The 27,756-nt window shown below is 37.2% G+C and overlaps 1 protein-coding gene across 3 annotated transcripts; it reads left to right on the forward strand.

Moving 5' to 3' along the window:
* On the forward strand, nucleotides 1-27,429 carry LOC129247217 (insulin-like peptide receptor). 3 transcript variants are annotated; one of them, XM_054886245.1, is made up of 10 exons: nucleotides 1-130; nucleotides 262-509; nucleotides 4,722-5,656; nucleotides 12,384-12,464; nucleotides 15,931-16,100; nucleotides 19,182-19,304; nucleotides 19,402-19,519; nucleotides 21,639-21,856; nucleotides 21,952-22,258; nucleotides 25,936-27,429. In XM_054886245.1, the coding sequence occupies exons 3-10, from the start codon at nucleotides 5,021-5,023 to the stop codon at nucleotides 27,352-27,354; spliced, it is 3,072 nt and encodes a 1,023-aa protein (XP_054742220.1). In that variant the 5' UTR covers nucleotides 1-130; nucleotides 262-509; nucleotides 4,722-5,020; the 3' UTR covers nucleotides 27,355-27,429. The 3 variants fall into 3 exon arrangements, with proteins under 3 accessions (XP_054742220.1, XP_054742219.1, XP_054742221.1); XM_054886244.1 differs by having other exon boundaries at nucleotides 7-509; XM_054886246.1 differs by lacking the exons at nucleotides 1-130; nucleotides 262-509 and having other exon boundaries at nucleotides 5,509-5,656; nucleotides 12,365-12,464.
* Nucleotides 27,430-27,756: the final 327 nt, after the last annotated feature.

Below are 27,756 nucleotides of genomic sequence, written 5' to 3' on the forward strand. Positions count from 1 at the left end.
TGCACCCAGTGTGATTTTAATACGCGCCCAAGTTGGGAGTGTGGAAACAAATTTTTTAACTTGTGTTGTCTTACGTGTCTCACATCGTGAAAAGTGACATTTTAAAAAATTTTAATTGGAACATATGCATGTATGTAGCTCCATATTAGATAAAGTAATAAATAATTGAACAAATTGAACAAAATTAAATATAACTACGTGTGCACTTGAGCAAAAAAAAAGGTGAAGAGAATATTGCCATCTAATGATACTGGATTTTAGGTGCTGTAACAAGCTACGGTAAATGGTTTCAGAAAAAAAACACCAACAACAATAGAAAAGGTCGAGGAACTTCTGGAGCATTGTCCATACATTGTCTATACATTTCATCGCGTACAGTTTTACCTTTCCGAGTGTGAACTGAACTAAACGCAACTAACTAAACGAAGGCCCTTAAAAATGTGCGCAATGAACATAAATTCGTGCTATCGAGATCGATGTGGCGTCATAAATTGTAATGTTAATTAAACGTAAGTTGGCACCTTAACTGCAAATTTTCACGACAAACGACAAACGGCAAACAACGGCAGCAACAAGACAATAACAACATCAACACCAACAAACAAGCAAACAATACAAGGGTAACTGTTTAAGTGAGAAAAACAAAAACAAAATAAGAACTAAAAACATGCACCAACAACAATGCAGAAGTGAACATTACAAAGTTAAGTGAATATTGAATCAGGATCCTATGAGTACACGAACAACAAACGGATAGGCAATGGGGAATATGTGAACAGGAACTGACTGCAGTTAGGAGGGCTGAACTGTTATAGCATCAAAAAAATAAAATTAAATAAAAGCTACTAAAAACTGGCATTAAATGAAAGGAGTACCTTGTTGAGAGCACTATTAAATGAAAACCTAAGATGAAAAACAAAATGAAATAGATTAATAAAATAAAAAAATAAATTAAATTAAATAAAGTGATAAGAAATAAAATCAAATGTGATTAAATAAAAAAATAAAACAAAATGAACTAAGAAAAATATAATAGAAAAATTCAACTGAAATGAAAATAAACTAAATAAAAAAATTTAATTAAATAATATAAAACGAAGTAAAATTTCGCGAGATAAAGTGAAAATATATTCAATTAAAAATTAAAATACAACAAATTAGACTCAAATAAATAATAAAATAGCATTGAAATGAGAAATAAATAAATAAAATAAAACAAAAGGGAATAAAAAATTAATTAATAAAATGAGCTAAATAAAAAAAATAAATATAACAAAGTAAAATGTCACGAAATAAAATAAATTATAATATATGCTTAAAACGAGAAATAAATAAATAAAAGAAAATACAATAAAATAAAGTGAAATAGCACAAATTAAAATAAAATAAAATAAAAAAATATAATTAAAACAAGAAAGAAAATTAAAATAAAACAAAAGGAAGCTAAAATAATAAAATGTAATATAATAAAGTGAAATGCAACGAAATAAAATAAAATTTAATTCAATTAAATTAAAAAGTAAGATAAGAAATAAAATTAAAATAAAACAAATAAGAACAAAAAAAAATAAATAAATAAATAAGGTGAGCTAAATAAATAAAATAAAATTGTGAAATGTCAGGAAATAAAATAAAATTAAATTAATTAAAAAAATTAAAATAAAGCAAACTTAAATGATGTAAAGTAATAAAATAGATTTAAGGCGAATAATAAGTATAATAAATAAAATAAAAAACCGTAAAATAAAGCAAAAGAGAATAAAAAATGTAATAAAATAAATAAAATAAGCCAAATAAAAAATTATAAAACAAAATAAAATAAAACAAAGTGAAATGCAACGAAATAAAATAAAACAAAATTTATTAAATTAAATTAAAAAGTTGAAATGAATTAAATTGAAATTAAGTAAAATAACAAAATAGAATTCAAACAAGAAATAAATAAAACAAAACAGAGGATAAAAAATTAAATAAAATTAATAAAATGAAATAAAAAATAAAATACAACAAAGTGAAACAAAGAAAATAGTTAAAAGCGAAAAAATATTAAAATGATCTAAGTAAAACAAAAAATAAATAAAATAGAGCAAAAATGTCACGAAATGAAGTAAAAATATGCAAAATTAAATTAAAAAAGAATCTAATAAATTGAAATGAAATAGAACTAAAAGAAGAAATAAAATTAATTGAAATGAGATAAAATAGAGTAAACCCGAAAAACAAATAAATATAATGCAATAAAATAAAACAAAGTACAATTAAATGTAGCAAATGAGAAAATAATAATAAAAAATAAATTAATTAAATAAAAAAAAAAAATAAAAAAATCAATTAGAAGTACAAAGCTCATAACGCTTTTTCGCCTTATTATGTTAAAGGGTGATTTTTTAAGAGCTGTAGGAAAGTTTTTCAAAAAAACACACGTAAAATTCAGAAAAATGCATGACATTTTTATTGAAATCGATAGTACAGTCCATATAATTTAATGTTTGAAGATTATTTCATGAAAATGTTGACCGTGACTGCGCTTCAAATGGTCCATCCGCTTAGCCCAATTTTGACATACTCCTTCCAATGTTTCGGCCGGTATCTCACATATAAATGCTTTAATGTTGTCTTCCAATGCGTAAATTGAAGCAGGTTTGTCTAAAGGCGTTATATCACACGATCTGGGTGGCCTGTCAATTTCCCCGAGCGTGAAATAAAATGTTCACCGAACTGGCCTCTCAACAAGTCCATTGTTACGCGTGCTGTGTGGCATGTGGCACCGTCTTGCTGAAACCACATGACATGCAAGTCAAGCTCTTGCAGTTTGGGTAAAAAAAAGTTGGATATCATTTCACGGTAGCGCTCACCATTCACAGTTACGTTACGATTCGCAGCATTTTTGAAGAAGTACGGTTCAATGATACCTCCAGCCGCACCAAACTGTGACCTTTTCTGGATACATTGGTAGCTCTTGCCACTCTTCTGGGTGATCTTCACTCCAAAATCGACAATTCTGCTTATTACGTACCCATTGATCCAAAAATGAACTTCGTCGCTGAACACAATTTTTCGACAAAAAAGTGGATCTTAAACTTTCTTAACAGAACATGCATTTTTATAATAAAATTCAATGATTTGCAAGCGTTGCTCTTTTGTAAGACGATTCATGGTTAAATTATAGTCCAAACTGAAAATGTTTGACAGTTAAACAAAACACGAAACGTGCGTCAGCTGTTTAAACCAACTGTTTAAAAAGATAATAGCTAAAAAATCGCCCTTAGATTAATAACCTAAGGTTATACTATATTCAGATATACATACATACATCTAATTTAAGGCGTTAGGGGTAGTCAGAGGCCCGAAAAAATTATGATTTTGCTAATCAATTGCTTTATTTAAAAAAAAATAAAAACATAGCATTACAACATATTTCGACTTGACTTATGCAAAATTTCAGAAAAAAAATAATTGTAAAAGTTATCGCTGTTTGTTAGGGGTAGTCAGAGGCCCGAAAAAATTATGATTTTCGATAATGTTTTTTTGCTTTGTTATCGAGCTCCGGAGCGCCCGAGCGCCCTCTGTTAATTGTTGAATAACTCGAAAAGTATTTGTCGGATTCACTTCAAATTTTCACACAATATTTTTAAGATATTATACTTTAAGAAAATTCAGAAACAAAAAATTCAATTTTTTGAAAATTCTGACTACCCCGAATACCTTAAGGAAATTGAATTTCTAATCGAGTTATCGACTTTGATGTTCACACACATTCAGTTAAGCTAAGTCAATTAGCATTTAATAGCTTAAAATGTTTTGATTATATTTGTGAAAATAGTCAAGTGGAAAGAACTTTAGTTTAGGTGCAAGGCACGTAAAAAAGGTAGTAGAGCAAAAGCAACAAGAGCAATACTTTCCTTTTTTTTTGTTTTTGCTTTTGGACCCTAGAATATCAACCTCTAGAGAAAGATTAACAGTTCAGAGTAGTTTAAAGGGACAGATACCTGATTTTCATTAAAATTATTTAAAATGAAGAAGTCAATATATTTTTTTCAAAATTGGCTTACAGTTTATTTATACATTAGAGTAATATAATTTTTAATTTTTTTTATTTTAATCATTTAAAATGGCGGATGTACACTCAATTCTTCCAGGAAGTTCGCAGCGGGGCTTCTCAATCGGCGGGCATTGTAGCATCGGCGTCAGTGACCTGAATACAAAAAACCTAACATTTTTTTTTTATTAATGTCATAATTTCCATATGAATTAAACAAAAATGAAAAAAAAAATCGCGGAATAAAATGCATACAAAAAAAGGAATTTTGGGGCGAAATTTCCTACTATTTTTGCTTCGAAAAAATTATTTTTTCGAATAATTTTCGAAAAATTGTAAGTTTACATAGAAAGTAATATCATAAAAATGATGTGTGCAAAATTTCAGGGAGATCGGTCAATAACTTTTCCAGTTAAAAATTTTTTTTTTTGCGAAATTTTACAGGTATCTGTCCCCTTAAACCAAATATCACAATTTATAGACCTTTTTTAACTTTTAAATTACCTATATTTAATGACTCTATGCCACGTATTCATGACTCAGATATGGTCCACTAAAGACATCCGACAGAGAACGCTCAGAACTTTTTACCTCACCTACTACTTAAGAACGAACAATTTAATAAAAATAGACTAAACAAATATTTGTACTGTATTTTCATATATATTTACATTTGATCTAGTGCGAACTTGTTTCGATGAGTATATATGTGTCTATGTGTTGCATGTGAATTTGCTGCGAATTATTCGAAAAAATCCGTGGGCTAAGCCCGGAAGCGGATACGCTATTTAGAAGCTAAAAATAAAGTAAGATTGAGCACCATCCGGAGTTGTTTGTTGTAAATGTACTTATGTGAACAAAAAACTGTTAAAAAGCAAGAAATTTACACACCAAGATTTTTGCTAAGTAAACGAGATCACAGCTGCTGTAATAGTATTAAATCCTTTAAACGAAGAGCCACAAAGCCAAAGCTTATAAAGAATGACAAGTATGTCATCATCGTCACCAACCCTTCCAGCAACGGCTTTGCGACGACAACTATCCAGCATTCGTTCAAATCATCATTACAACCTAAGTATTGCACATATAGCCACAACAGCACGGCATAATCAACAGTATCCACACAATGCTTGCAACATAACGCCACTAAGCGGTATCAGTGCGCCACATTTAAAACTCTGCAACAACAAAAAGTTCCTATTAGTTTTATTTCTCTGCTCCTCGTTTCTACTGCTTGCTTGCAATTGTCTACCTAGAGTTACGGCGGACACAAATCCACGCATACCCCACAGACGACCGAGAGCGGAGCCGGGCATATGCACAAGCATCGATGTGCGTAATGAATGTGAAAGTCTGAATCAGTTGCATAACTGCACTTCTATTCGTGGCTTTCTGTTGATAGTCCTTTTGCCGACGATACGCCAGGAGTCGGATCGATGTGTTTATGAGAATTATAGTTTCCCTTTATTGCGTGAAATCACCGATTTTCTGATATTCCACGATGTGAAGGGACTGCGCAATATACGCGATATGTTTCCCAATTTGACTGTGATACGTGGACGTCGATTGTTCCTGAACTATGCGCTTGGCCTTACAAGAATGCCCGATTTGGAAGTGGTAAGTGAAATTAGTTGTGATGATGATGATAAATTGCTAGCGCGCCGATCACTGGCCGCATAGTGCCAGAGGTGTATATATTTGTAGTGGTTAAAAAAATTGTAAAAAATTATTACCAGGTAGAATTACCTGTGAAATGAGACTTTTTTCAAATTTCAAACTTTTATTAACAAAAAATGGTTGCAAATTTAATCTTCAAAATAATAGCCATCGCTAGCGACACATTTTTCTCATCTCTCAGGCAATTTGTGGATGCACCGCCAAAAAAAATTGGCCGTTTTTGGCCGCAAACCAATCATCGAGCCATTTTTTGGCTTCTTTGTGAGAATTGAAGCGCTGCTCGGAAAGTGCGTGGCCTATCGATGCAAATAAATGATAATCGGAAGGCGCCAAGTCTGGTGAGTAAGCCGCATGCACCAGCAATTCCCAATCGTACGTCTCCACCAATTTCCGGGTCGCTCTTGTTCGATGTGGCGGTGCATTGTCATCAAGAAAAATTACTTTGTGACGCCGATCGGCATATTCTGGGCGTTTTCGGTGTATAGCTCTGTTCAAATCGGCCAAATGTCGTTGGTAGCGTGCACCGTCAACTATTTCACCTGGTTTTAATAGCTCGTAACAAATCATACCACGCTGATCCCAGAAAACACACAGCTTGCGGCCGAAGCAATTTGGTTTGGCCGTTGTTTTTGGCTTGTGGCTGGGCGGATCGTTTACGCTTGGGATTGGAAAAATACACCCATTTTTCATCACCCGTAACTATTCGATACAAAAAAGACTTCCTTTTGAACCAGGAGAGCAGCATGGTTTTTCGGTTCTCGTGCTGCCTTTCAGCCAGTTCATGCGGCACCCATCTTCCGACCTTTAAAATCATGCCCATGTCTTTCAAACGTTTGGTGGTTTTTTGAATCACTCCCAACTGCTCTGCAATCATTTCTTGCGTTTGATCATCATCTTCATCCAACAATGCTTGCGATTCGGCGTCCTCAATCTTTTTCGGTGGCCGGGCACGGTCCTCATTCTCCACGCTAAAATCACCACTTAGGAAGTTTTCAAACCACATGAAGCACTGTGCTTCACTTAGAGCATGTCCACCATAAGCTTCTATAAGCATTTGATGAGCTTGAGAAGTGTTTTTTTTTCAATTGATAACAGAAAATCAACGATGTCCGCAAATCGTAGTTTGAAGGCACGAAATTCGACATTTTTAAGAGCGACAAAAATGCATTCTTGTATGAAACGTAACAAACAATGAACTGAATATTGTTGACAGATGACAGGCGAAAAAAACAATACATTTGGAAAGGTTTAAAAATACTTCTAGCGACATATATGGACTAATAGCTGAAAGTCTCATTTCATAGGTATATACCTGGTAGATGATTTCATATTTTACCGTGACGTGTATATCACATAAGTCATAAATCAATTTCCTTTCCATTAAATTTATTACAAATTTCTTGCCTTTTTTTAAATTGCAACGAAATCTGGCTGAGGTTTTATCAGACCACCATTTATAATTTGGTCTAGCCATATAAAAGAGGAGGAGATTTCCTCTTCGTATTCGGCAATTCTCTCAATTTTCGTATAATTCTCTTCACTTTGTATAATAAGCTCAACTATAGCTAAGGCCCTTCTTCCTGCGTATCCTCCATCTTTAAATCCTCAGTCTCCGACAAAATTTGTTCATACGATACAAAATCTCTGGCACTACCATAAAATAATTTTCGCACTCACGCGAAGAGTGTTCTCATGGCACACCGCAGCTATTTGCCCAAAGTTATCGCTTAACTTTACAAATATATATACATACATACAAGGTGAAGTCGAAAATAAACGAGACTACGCTAAAATAGAAACGACGGGAGCTTTGTTTTGATAACTTCGAGTTCATATATTCAAAATAGTCCTCTCTGGCCTCGATACACTGTTTTGCGAGATCTAAAAGCTTTTCGAAAGAGTGTTTCAGGTCATTGACCGGAATATCCTTCATGATCTCGGTAGGTACAAGCTTTTTGGATGGCCTCTACGGACGCAAAACGTTTTCCGCTAATAAAGGCCAAATGCAATTTTTCGTATAGGTAGAAGTCACAGGGAGCCATATCAGGCGAAAACGGTGAGTGATTGATGGTTAATTTCCGATTTCTGGTCAAAAAATCAGTCACAAGAGTGGATCGATGAGATGGTGCATTTTCATGCAATAAGCGCCAACTTCCTCCTTCGCAGTATTCAGGGTGAATTCGACGAATGCGAAGAAACAAACGCTTCAAAACGCCAAGATAGAAAATTACAATAACGGTTTGGCCAGTTGGCATGAACTCCTTGTGGACAATTCCTTTGGAATCGTAAAAACAAATGAGCATCGACTTGATTTTTGACTTCTCCAAACGTGATTTTTTGGGTGGTGGCTCGTCCGGGGCCTTCCATTCGGCACTTTGACACTTAGTTCCAGGTTCATGTCGGAAAGACCACGTTTCATCACCAGTTACAATGTTGTAAAGGAAGTGGTCGTCTTTTCTCGCCTTTTTAATGACGCCTTTCGAAGGTTGAGTTCTGAGCAATTTTTGGTCCCCAGTCAACTTGTGCGGAATGAAACGTGCACAGACCTTTCGTAAGCCCAAATGATCAGTTAAAATGCTATAAGTCGATGTTTTGGAGATATTCAACCACGCTTCCATGAATTTCAACGAAGATTTCGGTTCATTTTTTATAAAATTATGAGCAATTTCGATGGAGTTTTCGGTGGTTACTGATTTTGGGCGGGCCGTATGTTCATTGTCGTTTACTTGTATGTCCTCACAACCATCTCCGAAACGTGTAAACCACTCATGAACTCTAGCACGAGGTAGAAAATAAGCGCCATCAACTTTTTTCATCAATTCAAATGTTTCGGTGAACGTTTTACCGATTTTAAAACAAAATTTGATATCAGGTCTTTGTTCGAAACTCATTTTTGTACCGATGACACTTTAGACGCAATAACTTCGCTTCCACTGAACCGAATGCCACCAAGCTTTCACTGGAAGTCAGCTAGGGATGTAACTTCCAACGTACTAACTTATTAAAAAGATAGCGCCATCAAAAACATTTTTATGACGCCAGTCTTTTTTATTTTGGACTTCACCTTGTAGGTATGTATGTTGTTTATTAGATGCATCAAAAATGCTTACATATATCCAAATACAACAAAAGAGTGCTTGCTGCCAGAGCTTACATAAAATACATCAGTAGATAAGTAGGTAGGATGGCTGTCGTAGTGAGCCATTTAGACCTGTCGTAGATCCATTGTGAAACCTCTTTTTAAACTCTTACTCATACTTACTCATTATTTCTATAGGTAAAGGCGAATTAGCACTTCACTTCACATTATTATGAGTTTTATCAACAACAAAAACAAAAATTGGTATTTAATAATTATTTTGAGATTTTAAAATTTACGATAAATAAAAGTAATAAATTTAAGAGATTTATTATTCCGAAAATACAATCATATATCAAGTTATATTATTTTGATCAAAACTAAAACTAATTTTTCTAGTGATGTTTCTTCGCTCTGAAATAATGATTACTTTGTGATTTGTTATGTTTTTAATCATTATATTTTAGTTTTAAGTTTTTGATAAAAAATAAGGATTTTTTTGTTTGTTTTTCTCTGTTCACGCCTCTCTGGAGTAAAGGTCTTCGACAAGACTTGTTTTGCGTTGGTTTCGTTAACCTTTTTGATTTCTGGCAGGGTAGGTAATTAACCTGCCGCTACCAGAAAAAATAATGATACTTTTTTGGATTTAATTTTCTCACTTAGCCAGAGGTCAGCTCGAATCTGCTTAACTTCACCTTACCTCAATTAGCCTCTTCTCAACTCTCCTTATACAGGGTCTGGCACTCGAAGTGTAACCAACTTCAGACCGCTCGCGCAGCTTATGCACGGGCAATGCTGGTAGCATCGCAAAACGTCATGGAGTTATATATATATATATATAATTGGCGCGTACACCCTTTTTGGGTGTTTGGCAGAGCTCCTCCTCCTATTTGTGGTGTGCGTTTTGATGTTGTTCCACAAATGGACCGCCGTAGCCGGATTTCACAGAGACAACGTCGGTTCGAATCTCGGTGAAAACACCAAAATTAAGAAAAACATTTTCCTAATAGCGGTCGCCCCTCGGTAGGCAATGGCAAACCTCCGAGTGTATTTCTGTCATAAAAAATCTCTTCATAAAAAAGAAAATATCTGCCGTTCGGAGTCGGCTTAAAACTGTAGGTCCCTCCATTTGTGAAACGTCATGGAGTTGGTCAACAAAAAATTGCAACGTCACGTGAAATGGTTCAAAGGAGCGGAATCCCCGACAAAGCGCCAATCAAATGGCAAAAGAACTGAAAATATATGACCGTAGTATCCGCCGCATACTGAAAAGTGGTGTCAAAGTCGAGCCTTACAATATCCAAAATATCCAAAAGGCGCATGATCTCACACCAAAGCAGCAACAAGTCAGACTTGAGAGAGCGGAGGAGTTGCTTCGCTTGGCCAAAAGCGGTCAATTTCGGAATATTGTGTTTTCCAAATTGAGCAATTCGTAAAATCCTAAAACACTGGGGTTTATTTGACCGACCGAGAGAGAATTTGAGTCATCGATTGGCCACCAGGAGGCAGCACACGCCACAGGTAATGATTTGTGCCGCTGTTACCGCAGATGTGCGTTCTTCAATCGTTTTCATCGAGCCAGGCGTCAAGATAAATGCGAAATATTATCGTGAAAGTATCCTAAAAGTTGCTTTGAAGCCGTGGACAGACAAACATTTCGGTGGCAGACAATGGACGTTTCAACAGGACTCGACACGGTCTCACAAAGCTCGAGTGAACCAAGAATGGCTAAAAAACAACGTTCCGAACTTCATAACGCCCACACAATGGCTATCAAATTTACCAGACACGAATGGATTATTCTCTTTGGCCCATTTTGGAGAGCAAGGTCTGAACTAAAATATTCACCAGTTTCGAGGAGCTGAAAAAAGCCATTGTCCGCGAATGTACCAAAATACCTGCAATTCATGTTCGGGCAGCTTGCGATTCGTTTCTCAACCATCGTTTCGACCATCTCAAGGCCATAGTCAAGGTAAAAGTTGGTCATATCCACATGCCGACAACAGAAAAGGTAGAAGTGGCGACTTTTGCTGATGATACAGCTTTCATCGCATCTAGTGAGTCCCCTGCAGAGGCCTCCTCCCTGCTACAAAATCACTTACACACTTTGGAAACTTGGCTCAATAAATGGAAAATTAATATTAATCATGAAAAGCCTCTTCATGTTACATTTACACTAAGAAGAGAACAATGTCCTCCAGTGTATTTAAATGGTCATCAAATTCCTACTAGCGACACAGTCAAGTACTTGGGAATGCATCTTGATCGACGCCTTACATGGAAAAATCATATTAAAGCTAAGCATCAACAGCTTAAAAATAAAACCAAGAGAATGTACTGGCTACTTGGTGGCAAATCTCCACTTAGTCTGGAAAACAAGGTTAGATTGTATAAAGCTATATTGAAGCCTATATGGACCTACGGTATACAGCTTTGGGGAACTGCTAGTAAGTCCAATGTGGAGATTTTACAACGCTACCAGTCAAAGACCTTGCGAACAATTGTTAATGCACCTTGGTTTATCACAAACGAAGCCATACACAAGGATCTAGGTATTCCATTTGTTAAGAGAGAAATCTCAGTATATTCTAAGAGATACATTGAACGATTGTCAAATCATGTAAACACAAATGCTATTTGCTTGTTGGACACAACCAATGAAATTAGACGATTAGAGCGCAATCATGTCTTAGACTTGCCATTCCTTTAAATTTGTCAATTTAATAATAATAATAAAAAAAGAAAAAAAAAACAAAAAAAAAAAACAAAAAAAAAAGCTAAATATGAAATTGTTAAAAGGCTCCAATAAATTTTAAAATTCTAATATAAGTTATACATGAAGTAAGTTATACAATTTTCGAGTAAAAATTAATTCTAATAACATAAAATATGCATAAGAATTGTAAAAAGAAAAATTCTATAGTTTTCTATGTAGTTTTGCACCAGTGTAAATACTATGCTGTCATTAGGTAATAAGATCTCTTTTGCTGAATATCTGTATTCTAAGATAGATTGCAAATAAAGTATTTCCATTAAAACAAAAAAAAAAAAAAAAAAAAATATCGAGCAAAAGTAAATTGATTCTTAATTTTGTAAACATTACTCTCACACATTTTTACTTTGAATTGAATTTTTAGTTGGTTACACTTCGAGTGCCGGACCCTGCACATAGATACATAAAGTTTTATAAATATACTCAAGGACCTACAATTTATTTTACAAATTATATCGTAATCAAGTTTCAAGCTTCGTGCAAAAAAAAAAAAAATGTTCATCAATATATCAAACGTTTTCCTCAGAATATCTAGAAAAATTTCAAGTATTCAGTGTTATATAGCCTACAGCCTAATGGAGTTTAGGAGTAATAAAGAGCAATTTTGAGGTCGCTCAAAAATCGCGTTGACTTTTATAATATTTTTTTGCTCGCGCTGTTGGGTGTTCATAAAAAAAAAATAAAGTGCATTCGTTATGCAATCAAATACTCGTAATGATAAACTAAACTTTACTATAATTAATCTACATCATTATATTATTTTTTGTCACTCATATAATTATTTCATAATTTACAGTAAAAAATTTTCATTTCAGCTGGAGTTTAGATCATTAATAGCCATACAACGTGGGCACGTTTATATAAATAACTGTCCAAAGCTATGCCATTTAGACAAGGTTTGAGTATATTTTATACTGCTTAGGGAATACTCTGCATCGCAAATTACACATAAGCACACACACATGAATGCATTCAGTTGAACTTCTGCCTCGGATGTTTCAATATAACTCATCAGTTGTAGTTTGCCATTGTTTTTCTCCTATACTTCTTTTTTTCATATTTATTTGATTCAAGGCGAATTGAAGGCATTATTCCATCATTCATCTTTCAAATGCGTTCTCCGGCATAACTTTTATTACTGCCAGCGAAGCCTTGAAATTGATGTTTGAAAAGGTCGAGCCAAGGAGCACCAGGAGATTTGTTGGCTCCTGAAACACTCAGGCTAAAAAGCCCATTGTATTTAAAGCTCTGGAAATCAGTATCAGAGACAGAGATAGGAAAGAATAGAGACAGAGATAGCGATAGTTAGTCCTGTCAGAATTTTCCAGATTCTTTGGCAAATCTGTAAATATCCTCCAGTTTTAGAGAACGAGTTTACTCATTTTCACGACATCGGAACACAAAACTCATAGCCGGGCTCTAGAAAAGGCAGGACACTCACAGAGAAAGTGCTCAGTGCTATCCGCCTCCTCCAAGCACGACAGGCACATTGGGACTCCATGGGCTGTGCCCTGTAATAATACCGACCATCAACCGAACGTCTTTCCTCCCAAGATTTAGTAGAAAGTTTGACAGTTTTCTGTTCGGACTTGTCACAAAACTCTTTGCAGTTCTGCAGCGTTCTAGGCCGGACCATCTTTATGTAGATTGCCTACATAATCGCTGATCCAATTCATGATGCGGAACTGATTCCGATTATTTTCTCTGGCTCTTGTGGGGGAACCGCTGATCCACGGTTGGCCAATTCATCGGCAATTTCGCTTCCTTGAACACCGGAACCCATATAAGTACAAGCCTGTTTTGTCTTGCGACAGAATTAAGCTTCTTCTTACATTCTTGAATAATTTTTGAGGTTTGCTTCGCGTTCTCCAGGGCCTTCAGTGCAGCTTGACTGTCACTGAAAACTCTAATCTGTTTCCCGCTCCATCTCCTCTCGAGAGAGGCTACTTTCAGGATGCCAATAACTTCCGTTTAGAAAACAGTTGCCATTTCCTCCATAGCATAGTGATACTTATTACTATCGTTTAGGTACCATCAGGCTCCAGACCCTATTTCATTCTTGGACCTATCGGTAAAGAAAATAAAATAATAAATAAATATAAAGAAATCTGACATCAAATTTCCTTCCAAATGAAACTGTGGGTATTAGGTCATCTTTAGGTGCCAAAACCAGTGAATACTGCTCAGATAGCAACTTAAAGATTTCTCTGTGTCCCGAAGTTCCGTCTTCGTGCCAGAAACTATATTTATGGAGTCTACACATTGCTTTTATTGCTTACTGTTGTATCTTAAGATCCAGATGGAGCAAATCAAGCATAGCATTTAGGGCATCACCAGAGGTTGTACTCATGGCACCCGTGATGCATAAACATACACTTCTTTGCAGCCTGTATAGTTCCCGGATTGTGGACTTAACCATGCTCCGTCGCCACCAGACCACAGAGGCGTAAGTGATGATTGGTCTGATAAGTGCTGTGTATATCCATAGGACCACAGCAGGTTTCAGACCCCAGGTTTAACAAAGGCTCTACGGCATTGCTGAAAAATCTTCAATGCACGATTCACCTTCAGTGAAACATGTGTCTCCCAAGTCAGCTTCTTATTCAAGATTACTCCTAGATATTTAACTTCATCGGAAAGACCAAGTGTCACATCTTTCAGTGTTGGAAGACTGAGTCCATCCAATTTCCATTTTCTCGTAAACAAGTCTATGGTTGTATTGTTCGGATTAACGGAAACATCTTGTCTCATTCACCAGTCATCGATTTTGTGCAGAATCCTCTGCACTTTCGTGCAAAGCCTTCTTAGGGATTTATCCGATGTTAGCGCACAGACATCGTCCGCATATGCTTGGACATGAAAACCGAGTTCCTGCATCTCCGCTAGTAGAGAGTCTACGACCATTCACCACAGTAGCGGAGAAAGAACACCCCCCTTGAGGACATCCTTGCTTGGTCCTGACAGTGATTAGTTCGTCACTGTTCTCACCAGCGGTTAAACGCCTCTCCAGCGAAGCCTTAATCGGCGGCGAAGAAGCGGTAATTTCAGCTCAAGTAAAGGTTCTGGGGGCTATTTAAATTGTTTGTTTGAAATTGTTAGGACTACCTGATTTAAAATAATTTGCTCTTATTGGTTCTATAACTTTTGTATATTTTAAGGGCAATTCCATAAGTACACGATTGAAGAAGTTCTCTCTTCTATTGGTTAGACACTTAACAAGTAAGACCGAGTTTCTGTTAGTGAGCTACTGTTATTAGATATCGCCATGATCTTTTCACTCTGACTCTGGTGCTTAACGCAATACTCAATAAGAACCCTTGAAGGTGATAAAACTGATATTAGTAACTATAGGTCTATTTCAAAGCTTTCCGCCGTGCAAAGCTTTTTGAACAAATCATCCAGAACAAATGATTTTTGCTATCAGGTGCGTGGCTTCTTTCCGGGCCGTTCAACAGTGCCTAATTTAGCTGTCTTCTCGTATGATTGTATCGCTGCTTTCCAAACTGGCTACCGGGTTAATGCCGTTTAGATGGACTTCTCTAAGGCTTTTGATCGGGTTTCCATGTAATATTAATTAAAAAATTAACCTGCATGGGCTTCCACTCAGCCTTCTTGAGTTGGTTCTCATCTTATCTGCTCAATCGCTTACTTGCTTGGTTGTCGTCGACAATATCAGGTCTCCTTCGTTCATTGCTTGCTCTGGAATTCCGCAAGTTCTTGTGCTATTTATCAATGATACGAGTATTTGCTCTTGCTCTTCGAAATCAAAACTGTCGCTGCGTGTATTGTAAACAGACTGAGAGGCTTGGGTTACAATTTTGACTTAAATTAGCAACTTTGTGCACTTCTCCGCTGTGATCTCCGAACTGATCAATGCGCACGCTTCGCGAGGCCAATTGCATCATTGATATTCTCTCAAGAAAAAGGGGCCGCGTGTAGCATTTGGAGGATTATGCGAAGAACTTCCGATCAAACTCAAATTCAGGCTACTGGCTGTAATTAATTCTAAAAATTTCTTCGATGCGACGCACGAGTTAATTTTCAACAATTCCGTTCATTTGCTCTTCAAGTCTTTATTTGTCGTTTGTTCTGAAAGTATCGAATTCCGAGTAGTAGTTTGCCTGAATGTATAAAAGTAATTTTTAAAATATTCTAAAGCTAAAATCTTTAACTTGTAAACCAATTTTAGTTTATGATCGTATTTTAGTCATACAATAGGGAGCTTATTGAAAAGAATTATGTTTGAGATAAAAACTTGTGAACTTACATCAATCGAATAGTTCAAAAACGTGGTGCAAAGTATTCTGCTTGAGATATTTAAACAAAACAAAAATTATTTTACGTTTAACAAAATAATTTCAGATTAATTGGGATCGTCTCACTTTATCGGTGGGTGAGAATCACGTATTCTCCACAGCGCCAGAAGAGGTATGTCCAAACAAAACTGTGTGTCAAGGCTGTGCTACGGAGTACTGTTGGTCTAATAATGTTTGCCAACGCTTTGAAAATGATAATATAATCGAATCGAAGCTGTAAGTATATAATAAAGTCAAAGAGTGGTAGCTTTAGAATGAGAGGGAAATGCCTTTAGGTCCATTTGTTTACCGTCCCCTATCTACCATCTATGCATATTTCGAATTTAGCGCCATTCTTAAGATTTCCTATTTCGTAGAGAGGTGTTATTTAACAGCTCTGAATGGTGACTATTGATTCATGGAGGAAATTACAAAGGCGCATAATGCACAGAAAATATGGAAATATCAGGTCAGTCCATAAGTTCGTCCTTTTTTTAAAGGTGGTTTTAAATTTAATAAAAAAGATGATTAAAGTATTTATTAATTAATAATATATTTTCCTTCATTATTTACAATATCTCCCCAACGTTTAGGATAATTTTTAATTCCCTGCTCAAAAAATTGTTTGTCCGTGGAGCCAAAATACGCTTCGATATCCTTTTTTATAGCTTCTTTTGAGGAGTAGTTCTTGTTACTCATATGGGATTGAAGTCTAAGGAAAAGGTCATAATCACAAGGTGCAATATCCGGAGAGAATGGTGGATGCGGCATTAGCTCCCATCCGAGCTCGTTCAGCTTCCCTAATGTATATCTTGCGGTATGAGGTCTTGCGTTGTCGTGGTGAAACAAAACTTTGCGTCTATTCACTAAAAACGGTCGATTTTTGTTAAGTGCCTCATTCAGGTTTGATAGCTGATGGGAATAATATTCAGCAGTTATCATCTGGTTTGGTTCCAGAAGTTCATAATAAACAATACTGGCCATATCCCACCAAATAGACAGGCGAATCTTCTTGGGGGGAAGGCCATCTTAGGGGTCGGTTCTGGTGTTTCATTTTTATCTAACCATTGGCGTTTGCAAAGGACCCATTTTTCATCACCAGTAACAATACGGTTGAAAAAACTTTCATTTTCAAGCCGTTGCAGCAGCTGAGAACACACATTCACTCTCTGCTGTAGGTTGACGACGGAAAGCCTATACGGAACCCATTTTCACAGCTTTGAAACCTTTTCCTACTGAACCAAGTGCCTGTGAACTGTTCCATGCGATGAATTTAACCTCCGAGCTATCATATCGACTGTCAAATTTGGCTCAGCTTCCACGAGTTCGAGCAAGGCGTCGGAGATAAAGACTTCAGGACGACCAGCGCGCGCGGCATCTTCCACGTCGCAGTTACCACTTCTGAATTTTGAAAACCACCTTTGCGCAGTCCTTACACTCACGGTATCCTCTCCGTGAACAGTGTTTATTTCTGCAGCAGCAGTTGTCGCATTTTTACCACTTTTATAAAAAAAATACAAAATATGCCTCTTATACGCGTTCGAAGATTCCATTTTATTTTTTAACAACACGTGCTTCTATCCGCGATTAAAATCAAAGAAAATATAAATAGTTCCGTTATATTCCGCGAATATTTTTTTGCATGCAAAAATCGTACAAAACTGAAATTATGGGTAAAATACGCACGAACTTATGGACTGACCTGATACTTTACTGAAATGATGATGTTATAGGAGTATGCTCGCGGTATATCATTTCACGATGACCCGAATTGGCAGTTTAATGCCATCGAATCTTATTCCTCGGGATTTTTAAAGAAAGTTGTAATAATCAAAGATTATATACTGATTCAAAAAAAACTATTAATGAAATTAAGAAAAAATTCATCATCGAAAGGATAGATTTTCGGCGATTATTGACCGGTTTTGCCAAATGACGATCCTTGGTGGGACAACCTATATATTTGTATGCTTTCTCTCATATTATCCACTTACCGGAGTCAAATTGCTTTATTTTATATTTAGACTTGACTTTGGCAAAATTTAAAAAAAAAATTAATAATTGTAAAAGTTTCGCTGTTTGTGTGGTCCCGTTTCTCCAGAAGTCCCTTACGGTGATTGTCACAAGTCCTTCGAAATTCATCTAAAACCAATCGGACAAGAGAAATTAGTTTTATTAATAGATAATCTTGTGCCTGATCGCAGCTTTTTTTCAAAATTAACAATATGGCGGCCCCAGGAAATATTTTTCAGATTTTCGAGAAAAAAAACCGACAATTAATTGTTTAAAAAACTCGAAATTTTTTATGTTTTTCAAAAGCAGTATAAATTTTATTGAAAACTGTCAACCGGTTTTAAAGGTACAGTGATCACCAGTTCAAAAAATATAGCTTTGAGAAAAACGCAGGAGTGCCCGAGCGCCCTATGTTAGTTCTTGAATAACTCGAAAAATATTTGTCGGATTCGCTTCAAATTTTCACACAATATTTTAAAGATATTATACTTTAAGAAAATGCAAAAAAATTCAATTTTTTGAAAATTCTGACTACTCCTAACCCCATAACTCAATTTCGAGAAGAGCGGCCTTAGAGTTTTCAATTTTCATAAAATAGCCAACTATCCTTGAAATATCAAATTTTTAACTACAAAAAGAACTTTAAAATCTTCTCTCTTCTTCTTAATTGGCGCGATAACCGATTACGCGATTTTGGCCAAGTTTAACAAAACTTTTTTTCACCTTTTGATCTTTTAAACTCAAACTTCGCTCCTGTCAATCAAATGTCAATTATCAAAAAACAGTTTGCCAGCTACCAACACCAACTCCGTTATTTGGCGCTTAGACATTTTCGTTAGATTTAGAACTGGACTGCCAAATAGCCAACGTTTATTTTCCACAAGGCGGCGCTCCGTGCCACACAAGCAACGAAACCATTGATCTTTTACGGGAAAAGTTTCCGGACCGTGTTATCTCTCGAAGAGGTGATCACAATTGGCCACCGAGATCTTGTGATTTTTTCTTTGGGGCCACGTGAAAGAGAAGATCTACGCCAACAGCCCAGGGTCGATTCAAGACCTCAAAGATGTAATTCGTGAGGCTATCGAGGACATAGTGCAGCCACTTTGCAATTGAATAAGGTTTTACAAATCAGCAATCTTTTCCCTACTGATTTTTTCAAAATACCCAAGCATGGTTTTCTATATCTTCCACAAACTATTTTTTTAGGTAGGTGATTTGTTGTGACAAAAACTATTTTATGCTTCAGACAACTAGTAAAAAGTATTTCATTTTTTATTTTATTTTATATCTTTGTGCTCATAGAGGCATCCAGCATTGCCATAGCGAATGTTTGGGCGGTTGCTATAACAGTTCCAGTAATGGTTGCTGGACCTGCAAGAATTTAATTGATCATGGCGCATGCGTAAAAGAGTGTCCACCAAATAAGTGAGTACAGAAACAAAAATTAAGTTTAAGAAAAACATTTGAATAGTATTACACGCTTGCGCTCAACATTACACTAATTTTGAAATTAACATTTCAGGTATTTATATGACATTGATAAAATGTGCTATACCGAGGACGAATGCACGAAAAGTTTGAATATGACTATCAAGGGCAACAAATGCTTGTTAGAGTGTCCGGAAGGTTGGGTATTCGATGTAAGAATTTTATTATATTTTCTTTGAATACAGGGTGTTTCAATGAGTTCTTTTATAAAAAGAAGCAAAAAACTATAGCGCACGCTTCTTGACTTTCTTTGGAAGTTGACAAATAAATTTTGGTAATACTTCTGCACCTTGCACCTTTTGGCCAACCCATTTATACCTAACTAATTATTATATTTCGAAAATATTATTGCTATAATTGGAAGTTATATTTAAGTAAAACGTGAGCCAATTTTAAAACATTTACAATTGTTGTTGTTGTTAAAGCAGCATAAACATTCCTCATACATGTACCGGAAATGGTCCTGGAGTGATAAGTCTTGGCAGTTTATAAATCCGGGTCATATTAATATAAATTCACACCGATGCAGTGATGCCATTTGTAAAGAAAGCAAAATTTCAATAGTAGCTTTAAATTTTTCCGGGTCGTACAACGAAATCGATAGATATAGCCAGCGTACCTATTTTAATGTCTATATGTGTACATACCCCGTTTTTCAGTAAGAGCGCTTCAACTTTTTTTTTTAATAAAACACAAACGGTTTGACTTTTTTAACTAATTTTTTTTTTATTATCGAGTTTGAACATATACATTTAAGGATGAAATTCGATTTCTTTTGCATGACCACCGCGTGTACGTTTTACGAAGTCCAATCGTTGAACCCAATTTTCGACCACTCTTTTGCATAAATCGGCCGAAATTCCAGCAATTTCGCGTTCAATATTGGCTCTGAGCTCACAAATCGTCGCCGGCTTGTTCTTGTAGACCAATGACTTCACATAACCCCAATGAAAATTGTCTAGAGGCGTCAAATCACACGAGCGCGGCGGCCATTCGACCGGTCCATTTCTGGAAATAATGCGCTCATCGAACTTACTCTTCAACAAATCAATTGTAGCGTGTGCTGTGTGGCTTGTGGCCCCGTCCTGTTGAAACCACATGCCGTCTAAGTCCATACCATTCAATTCAAAATTTGCACGATTTGCAATCGTTGCTCAAGTGTGTAGCGTTCCATGATGAAATGTATACTAATGAAGTTTACAAACGACAAGCGAAAAATAAAAAATATTGCGTCGTTCGCTCTCCCTATCGGAAAAAAGTTGAAGCGCACCTATTGAAAAACGCTGTATGTATATCCATATGCTTTAGTTAGTTTCGAGTTACAATCGGGAAAACTCTAAAATTTTATCTTTTTCTACGTTTTTCCAACTTTGAAGATAATTTATTCTTTCAAAATTACTGTGAAGGCAGTTCGATGTTCAACTCGACCATGCTCACAGGGAGAACAGTGAAACGATCAGTAAGTAATTCCTGCTTACAGTAGGAATTACCCTTGCAGACATTTACTAGATCCTGAGCTATCTCCCAGGCAAGTTAAGACGCATCTCTTCGACTACACCGACGAGATCCAAGACCAAACACGACTGTTGCACTAGATTGGACTCTAAGTACACAGACATCGAACGACATTTATCGCGAGACTCTCACCATTAACCTAAACTCCCAATCCACGAAAGCCATTATCGGAATCCAACCAGCTTCAGCTGCCTCATGAGACCTGCGTAGTTTTGGCTCAATTACGGTCTGAATATTGTAGCAAATTAAACTCCTACATATTCAGAATCCACGCCGACATACTTATATGACCGGCATGTGAAGGTACCGCGCACTGTACTGACCACCTATTCACATGCCCTCTGATACCCGCTCACCAAACACAGCTCTTCCTCTGGGCCCAACCAGTCACAACAGGACGTTTCCTGGGCCTCCCGTTAGAAGAGTTAAACGATAACGATCGGGGACTACATCGCACGGGCAAGGCCTAGTTAACTGCTACAACAACAACAACAACTGGACAAGATCTACAATGTCTATTTTGTCATCTTGAAAGTAAAAAATTTTTAAAAACTAACTTTGCTCATGAAAAACTCGATCTTTGGAGGTATTTTCAAATCAAAATGTATAAGTTTTCCGCAATATTCTTGCGGAATTATTAAAATCTAATATTTTACGATTCCGGCGGGAAATCCGCAATTTCGTCGAGGCACCCTAAAGCAAATAATATATTCGTCATATACATTCATGTGTCTCCAACATCTCTAAATTTCCCAGATCAATGGACGCGATGCCATCGGTTGCATTCCTTGTGAATCGGGAATGCGCTTTGATGTGTATCCGGTTTCCAACTTGGCTGATGCCGATCGCATACGTGGTTGTTCGTTACTCAATGCAAGTGTTATTATATCGATTCGCACCACGATTAACGAAGATGATTTAGCAAACAGTTTGAGTAGTTTGCGCAACATAACTGGCCATTTGAAAATTTTCAGGTATGTATAGTATATCATATATATATATCAGAATACTCTCACCCTGTTCCAATGATCATAGAATTAAAAAAATTTCATTTACCATTATTTTCCAGATCATCTGGACTTACTAGTTTAAAGTTTCTATCGAGTATACAGTCGATTAGCTCTGATGCGGATCTTTTGGAAGCTGGCGTGTATGGACTCGTCTTATATGATAATGAAAATTTGAAAGATTTATGGCAACTAAAAAAACTCAAAATTGTGCACGGCAGCATGTATGTGCATTTAAATAAAAAACTATGTAATCGTAAATTACGCGAATTCGTACGAAATGTGGAGCACGATCGTTCGAAGAGCTCAATACAGGTGAACGATCAGGAGGTACTATGCGATCCGACGGTATTGACGTTGAGCATTGAGGTGAGTGCATTGGAAAGCATATCAAAGCGTAATCAAATATATACCATATTTATTACAAATTTAATTTTATTTCAATTCTAAGCTTAAGATATAACATCAATTTCTTCTACGCGTCATTTCACCCTAGGCCAGCCAGTCGTTTTTAACGCTCAAATCGAGATACTTTGCCTACTTAACTTTCTATGTCTCATACCACTTTAGGCTAGCCAATTTTTGCCACTTGGTGGTTCTCAGCCCATGCCCTTTTTGCAATACTGCTTTCTTAAAAATAAATAAATAGAAATAATTGCCGCGTACACTTCTGTTGGGTGTTTAGCCGAGCTCTTCCTTCTTTATGTGGCGTGCGTCTCGATTTAGGGACCTGAGTTTTAAGCCGACTTCGACTTGCAAATAGTTTTTATGAGGAACTTTTTCATGACAGAAATACACTCGGAGGTTTGCCATTGCCTACCGAGGGGCGACGGTTATTTGAAAAAAAAAAAAACATTTTCCTCATTTTGGTGTTTCACGGAGACTCGAACCTACGTACTCCGAATTACGAATGGTAGTCACGCACCAACCCATTCGGCTACAGGGGCCGCCATTCTTAATTGCCTTAAGCTCGGTGCGCCATTTCATATGCAACCCTCTGATGATGAAGTTTCGCTTTTGAAATTGGTTTGGTTCGAAAAATCTGCTTTTCTAGATGAAAGTGTTATAAGATTGCTAAGGTATGGACCAAGGTATGAGAAGTTTATCACAATCGCAAGAGATTCACTCGAGACTACCAGTTCCCAATTGATTTGAGTTTTGGTCTAATTCAAGCTGATCTCCCCGTCTACCAAAATGACATCAGTTTGTAATTCTATCTGCTAGATTTAAAGGATCTGTGCAACCTTTTTCCATGAGGTTATAGTCCTACAGGTCTACCGAATAGTTACCAAGGATTGTTTGTCTGAACTGTTTGAATAAGAAAATCAGAATTCCAAAGTCATCCTTTAGATACTCGAGGTTGAAAATCTGAATATCAAAATCTCGTAATATGGTTCAAAAGGTATAGTTACTCGTATACCAGACTTCGTATTCTTATGGACTTGAGCCAGTTGGATGCTGGCATCGAGTCGAAGATATTTGGGACTGATTTACTAGAAAGCACTTAGGAATATGGTATCTTAAGGAAATCATCTCAAACTCATCTTTCAATTACCTGGTTTCCTCGTTTGGTTATCCAAGTATTAAAAAAAATCTTAAATGATGTCCTCTGAATTTTATGCAGGTGCACTGTTAAGTAGCCATGGTACCGATCATACCACCTACCCGTGGGTAGTTCGATAATGATTATCTCGAAGTGTATCCAGGAATGTAGGGATTCTCGACACAAATTATCGGTTGCACAGTGTCAATCTGTGTGCGGTTCTGGAAAATGAAGACTAGAGGATGGACAGCGGGAATAGAGTCCGAGCATTGAAGTTCCTTTATTCACAAATTGCAGAGTAATACGTTCACTTTGTTCACCGGAACTTATTGAGTTCCTTAAAAACGGACCTTATACTCCTCCTGAAACTATGAACATAGCAAAAACATAGTGTCAGGATTGCAGCCCCGCTTAATAATTTCGGCTTGAGTTGGCATGAGACGAAGGTATGCTTCAGGTAAATGCGTTTCAATTTTCTGTATAACCACTTTTTCGTGAACAGCCTCATTAGAAGGGTTAACTAGAGACGCTGAAAATTAGGTTGGTTTAAAGACAAATGGGATGTAAATTCGGAAAACTTTTTAATGCAGCACAACGAACATTTTTGAGCGCCGAGTAAAATCTTGGAGAGTAGAGAGGCTAGAATAAAATCTTCTAGCCTAACCTAACTTTGCTTCCAAATCTAACAAGAGCTCCCTTATATTTTTTTATTATTGAATTGTGAATAAGTAAAGTGGCTATGTAACTGGGGTAGCCAGGTTCCGAGGCCCTTAACTCTACTGGTATGAAATCTTTTATTTAGTGTTTGGCCAAGTTCCTCCTTCAATTTGGTTTGTGCATCTTGATGAGGTTCTACAAAATGGAAGGTCTTACATTTTTGTGCCGACTCCGAGTAGCAGATGCTTCTTATGAGAAACTTTTTCATGGCAGAAATACACTCGGAGGTTTGCCATTCTCTGCCGTGGGGCGGTCGCTGTCAGAAAAAAACGTTTTCTATAATTTGGTATTTCATTTCCGCATTGGGCTTCGAACCCCGATCCTTAATGCTAGTCACACACAACACCACTTGGCTACGGCGTCCTTAAGTAGCTACGTTGTTTGGTTAGTTACCGTTTATTAGCAAGAAACAATCACCATGAACTTATAGGGAATGCTTCAGAACTATGCAATTATTTATTGTAAGTTCAGGTCGTGTATCCTTCTACTTTTGGAAGCACGTCGAAAAACTTGTTAAGAACTGACCTATGTATGAACTAATTAATGGTATTTATGTGGGTTCGAAACCCAGATGTCTGGATAAATACAATTTGCCACGCCTTCCAGGTTTTTTTAGATTCTGGCTCACTCCTCTCGGGAGCATGCGGCCTCAACAAGACTCTTCCATCACGCACGGTTCTGAACTGTTGTTTTTGCGCCGTTCCATGTGATGTCGGCATCTGCTAACTTGCGCAACATCCACCTTTGCCAAGTGATCTTTGGCCGACCGCGACCTCTGCTGTCTTGCAAGATTCCAGTCCTGTGCCATTTTCGTGATGCTCTCTGGTGGTTTTTTAAGCGTGGGACCAATCTATTGCTACTTTCAGCGCATGATTTGACATCTCACCAGCGCGTCGTTGCTGATGGAGTTCGGCCAGAATATTCTACAGATGATGCGGAGGCATTTGCTGACGAAAGATTGTAGCCTCTGTGTGAGGTGTTGGAGACCAGCCCTGCTCACTTCCTATTCGCAGTTTAGTGCATCTGGAGATTTGCATTTGCCCGATCGCCGTCCTTGCTTTGTTTAGCTAGCAGTTGACATCTTCATTTGCTCCGCCGTCTGTCGCGATAGTGCAGCCGAGGTAGCAGAAGCTTTCGATATACTCCACCGGACACCCATCAACCGTTATAAAAATAAAAAAAATAAATAATTGGCGCGTACACTTCTGTTAGGTGTTTGGCCGAACTCCTCCTCCTATTTGTGGTGTGCGTCTTGATGTTGTTCCACAAATGGAGGGACGTACAGTTTGAAACCGACTCCGAACGGCAGATATTTTTATGAGGAGCTTTTTCATGGCAGAAATACACTCGGAGGTTTGCCATTGCCTGCCGAGGGGCGACCGCTATTAGAAAAATGTTTTTATTAATTTTGCTTTCACCGAGATTCGAACCAACGACCTCTCTGTGAATTCCGAATGGTGATCACGCACCAACCCATTCGGCTACGGCGGCCGCCGTTATAGGTCTTGCTTTATTGTGGTTGACTCTCATAGCCTTTGCCTTGGTGATGTTGATCTCCAGCCCGACAGCGCGGGCTTTAATATCTAAGGGTACTAAAATTGCTAAACTAAAACTATTACGAAACTTGTGATTTGTACGAAAAAATTACGATGTGTATCTAAAATTGAAACACCGTTGAAGCCTCTCAATATTTCATGAATGTCATATTGTTATTATTATATTATTTTTAATATTTCTCAATTTCTTTATAAATCTTTTCACATATGTATTTCCAATACCTTCGTAGGTGTTGTCTCATCGCTCGGCAAAATTCAGCTGGCCCAGAGTGCAAACATCCAAGGAAGTGGAAATCATGTATCGCGCGATCGCTCCAAATGAAGAATTTGTCGAGCATAGCGAGTTAGATAGCCATGTGTGTGACAGAGTCCAATGGACGCGTGTACTCGTTTTTCCAAAGGATCTACCAAGCAATGATACCCACTACAGCTACACAGCGGAAGATTTGAAACCACATACTCGTTACGCATGTCTGGTAAAAACCTTCGGAGTCGACGATATATATGATGCACGAAGTGATTTGAAGTATATCGTTACAAAAATGGAGTTGCCGGGTCCACCCACCATCAACGTCACAAAGAAAACTGACGTTTCACTCACAATAAAGTTGGAGCATTCGAGCGAAGATATCGTTAGCCATTATGTTTTACAACTGTACGAACATCCCGACGTTCAAGAGGTGTTGGACCGTCGTGATTTCTGCATGGAACCGAGTTACATATACCATGAAGGTGACACTGTCAAAACCGATGATGATCAGGATACCTGTTGCTCGCGCAAGGAAGAAGAGGTGGACGATCAGCGTTTCACACGAAATATGCAGACACTTTTCGCTTGTGACTTAGATCACAAGCAGAATTGCGCGCCAGATGCCAGTACGAGTAAGGCAGAGGGCAGCACAGGCATAACCAGAACAATGAAAGCAATGCTACAATTAAATTTGGATGCAACGGATGGCAGTACGACAACTATTCCGCGCCTCGATCGTTTTCACTTATATACCATACAGGTGCAGTCCTGCAATGAAATCGGTTGTGGGGCATATGCGTTCCACTGGACGCGCACTAACTTTTCCAGTGGCAGCGAACGTTTGGAGACTTTGCACGCGTGTCGTGTATCAGATCTTAATGAATTTCATGTGTATTTCGAAGAACCGAAGCATCCGAATGGCCTGATCACCTCATACGTGGTACACTTCCGTCAAGTAATGCCGAATGTTACGAAATATAGAAGTCACGTCGAATGCGTGACACGAACCCAACATGTATACAACGATTACCATGTAATCGCTCAATTGACATCACCATTCAACGAGGTAGCCGTACGTGTTTATTCGCTGGCTGGCGGCTTTTTCACCAATTGGATGCCGATCACTATTTGTCCATTTGAAGAGTCTGCCATTAAAGTGGGATCGTCAGGTGATCACGATCACATGGTCGCTAAAGTAATTTTGATATTAGTAATATTCACTGTCTGTGCAATTACTGCATGGGCAGCTTTTAAATGGTGGCGAAATGTTAGAAGTTGGTGGCGTAATTTGGCTTTGATGTGGGCTCGGCAACAGCGGCAGCGGCGTAATGACGACGCTGGAAGTGCACTGGTGTCTTACCGGCCTCAACGCGAAGAGGATCGATTGGACACTGAGTAGAAAAACAAAAAAATAAACGGGCGAAAAAAGAAATATATCGGCAGGGTTTTCAAAAACAAGATCGTTATAGTATTACTCAACTGTCTTTCATTTCTTTGGGGGGCGGCGGGGAAACTAAGCTACTAAATAGTTATGTACATATCGTCCCCTTAGTATTAAAATAGCCTATAAATTTTTTGATGTTTTGAGAAAATGAATTTCAAACTTTTTGTCGAAAGTAGCTCTCACTCAAATCTCGTTATGTCTGTAAATATTTATTATTTTTTTACTGACGTTTTGACCCACTTTGTGGAACTAGAATTTGACAAAATTTTGACCACATATAAAATCGACGATGGAGAATCCAAAAATTCAATAAAAAAAATAATAGCCTATGAGCACATAGGCTATTGTTATACTAAG

This window comes from Anastrepha obliqua, chromosome 5, assembly GCF_027943255.1.
Source record: "Anastrepha obliqua isolate idAnaObli1 chromosome 5, idAnaObli1_1.0, whole genome shotgun sequence".
NCBI classification, from domain to species: Eukaryota; Metazoa; Arthropoda; class Insecta; order Diptera; family Tephritidae; genus Anastrepha; species Anastrepha obliqua.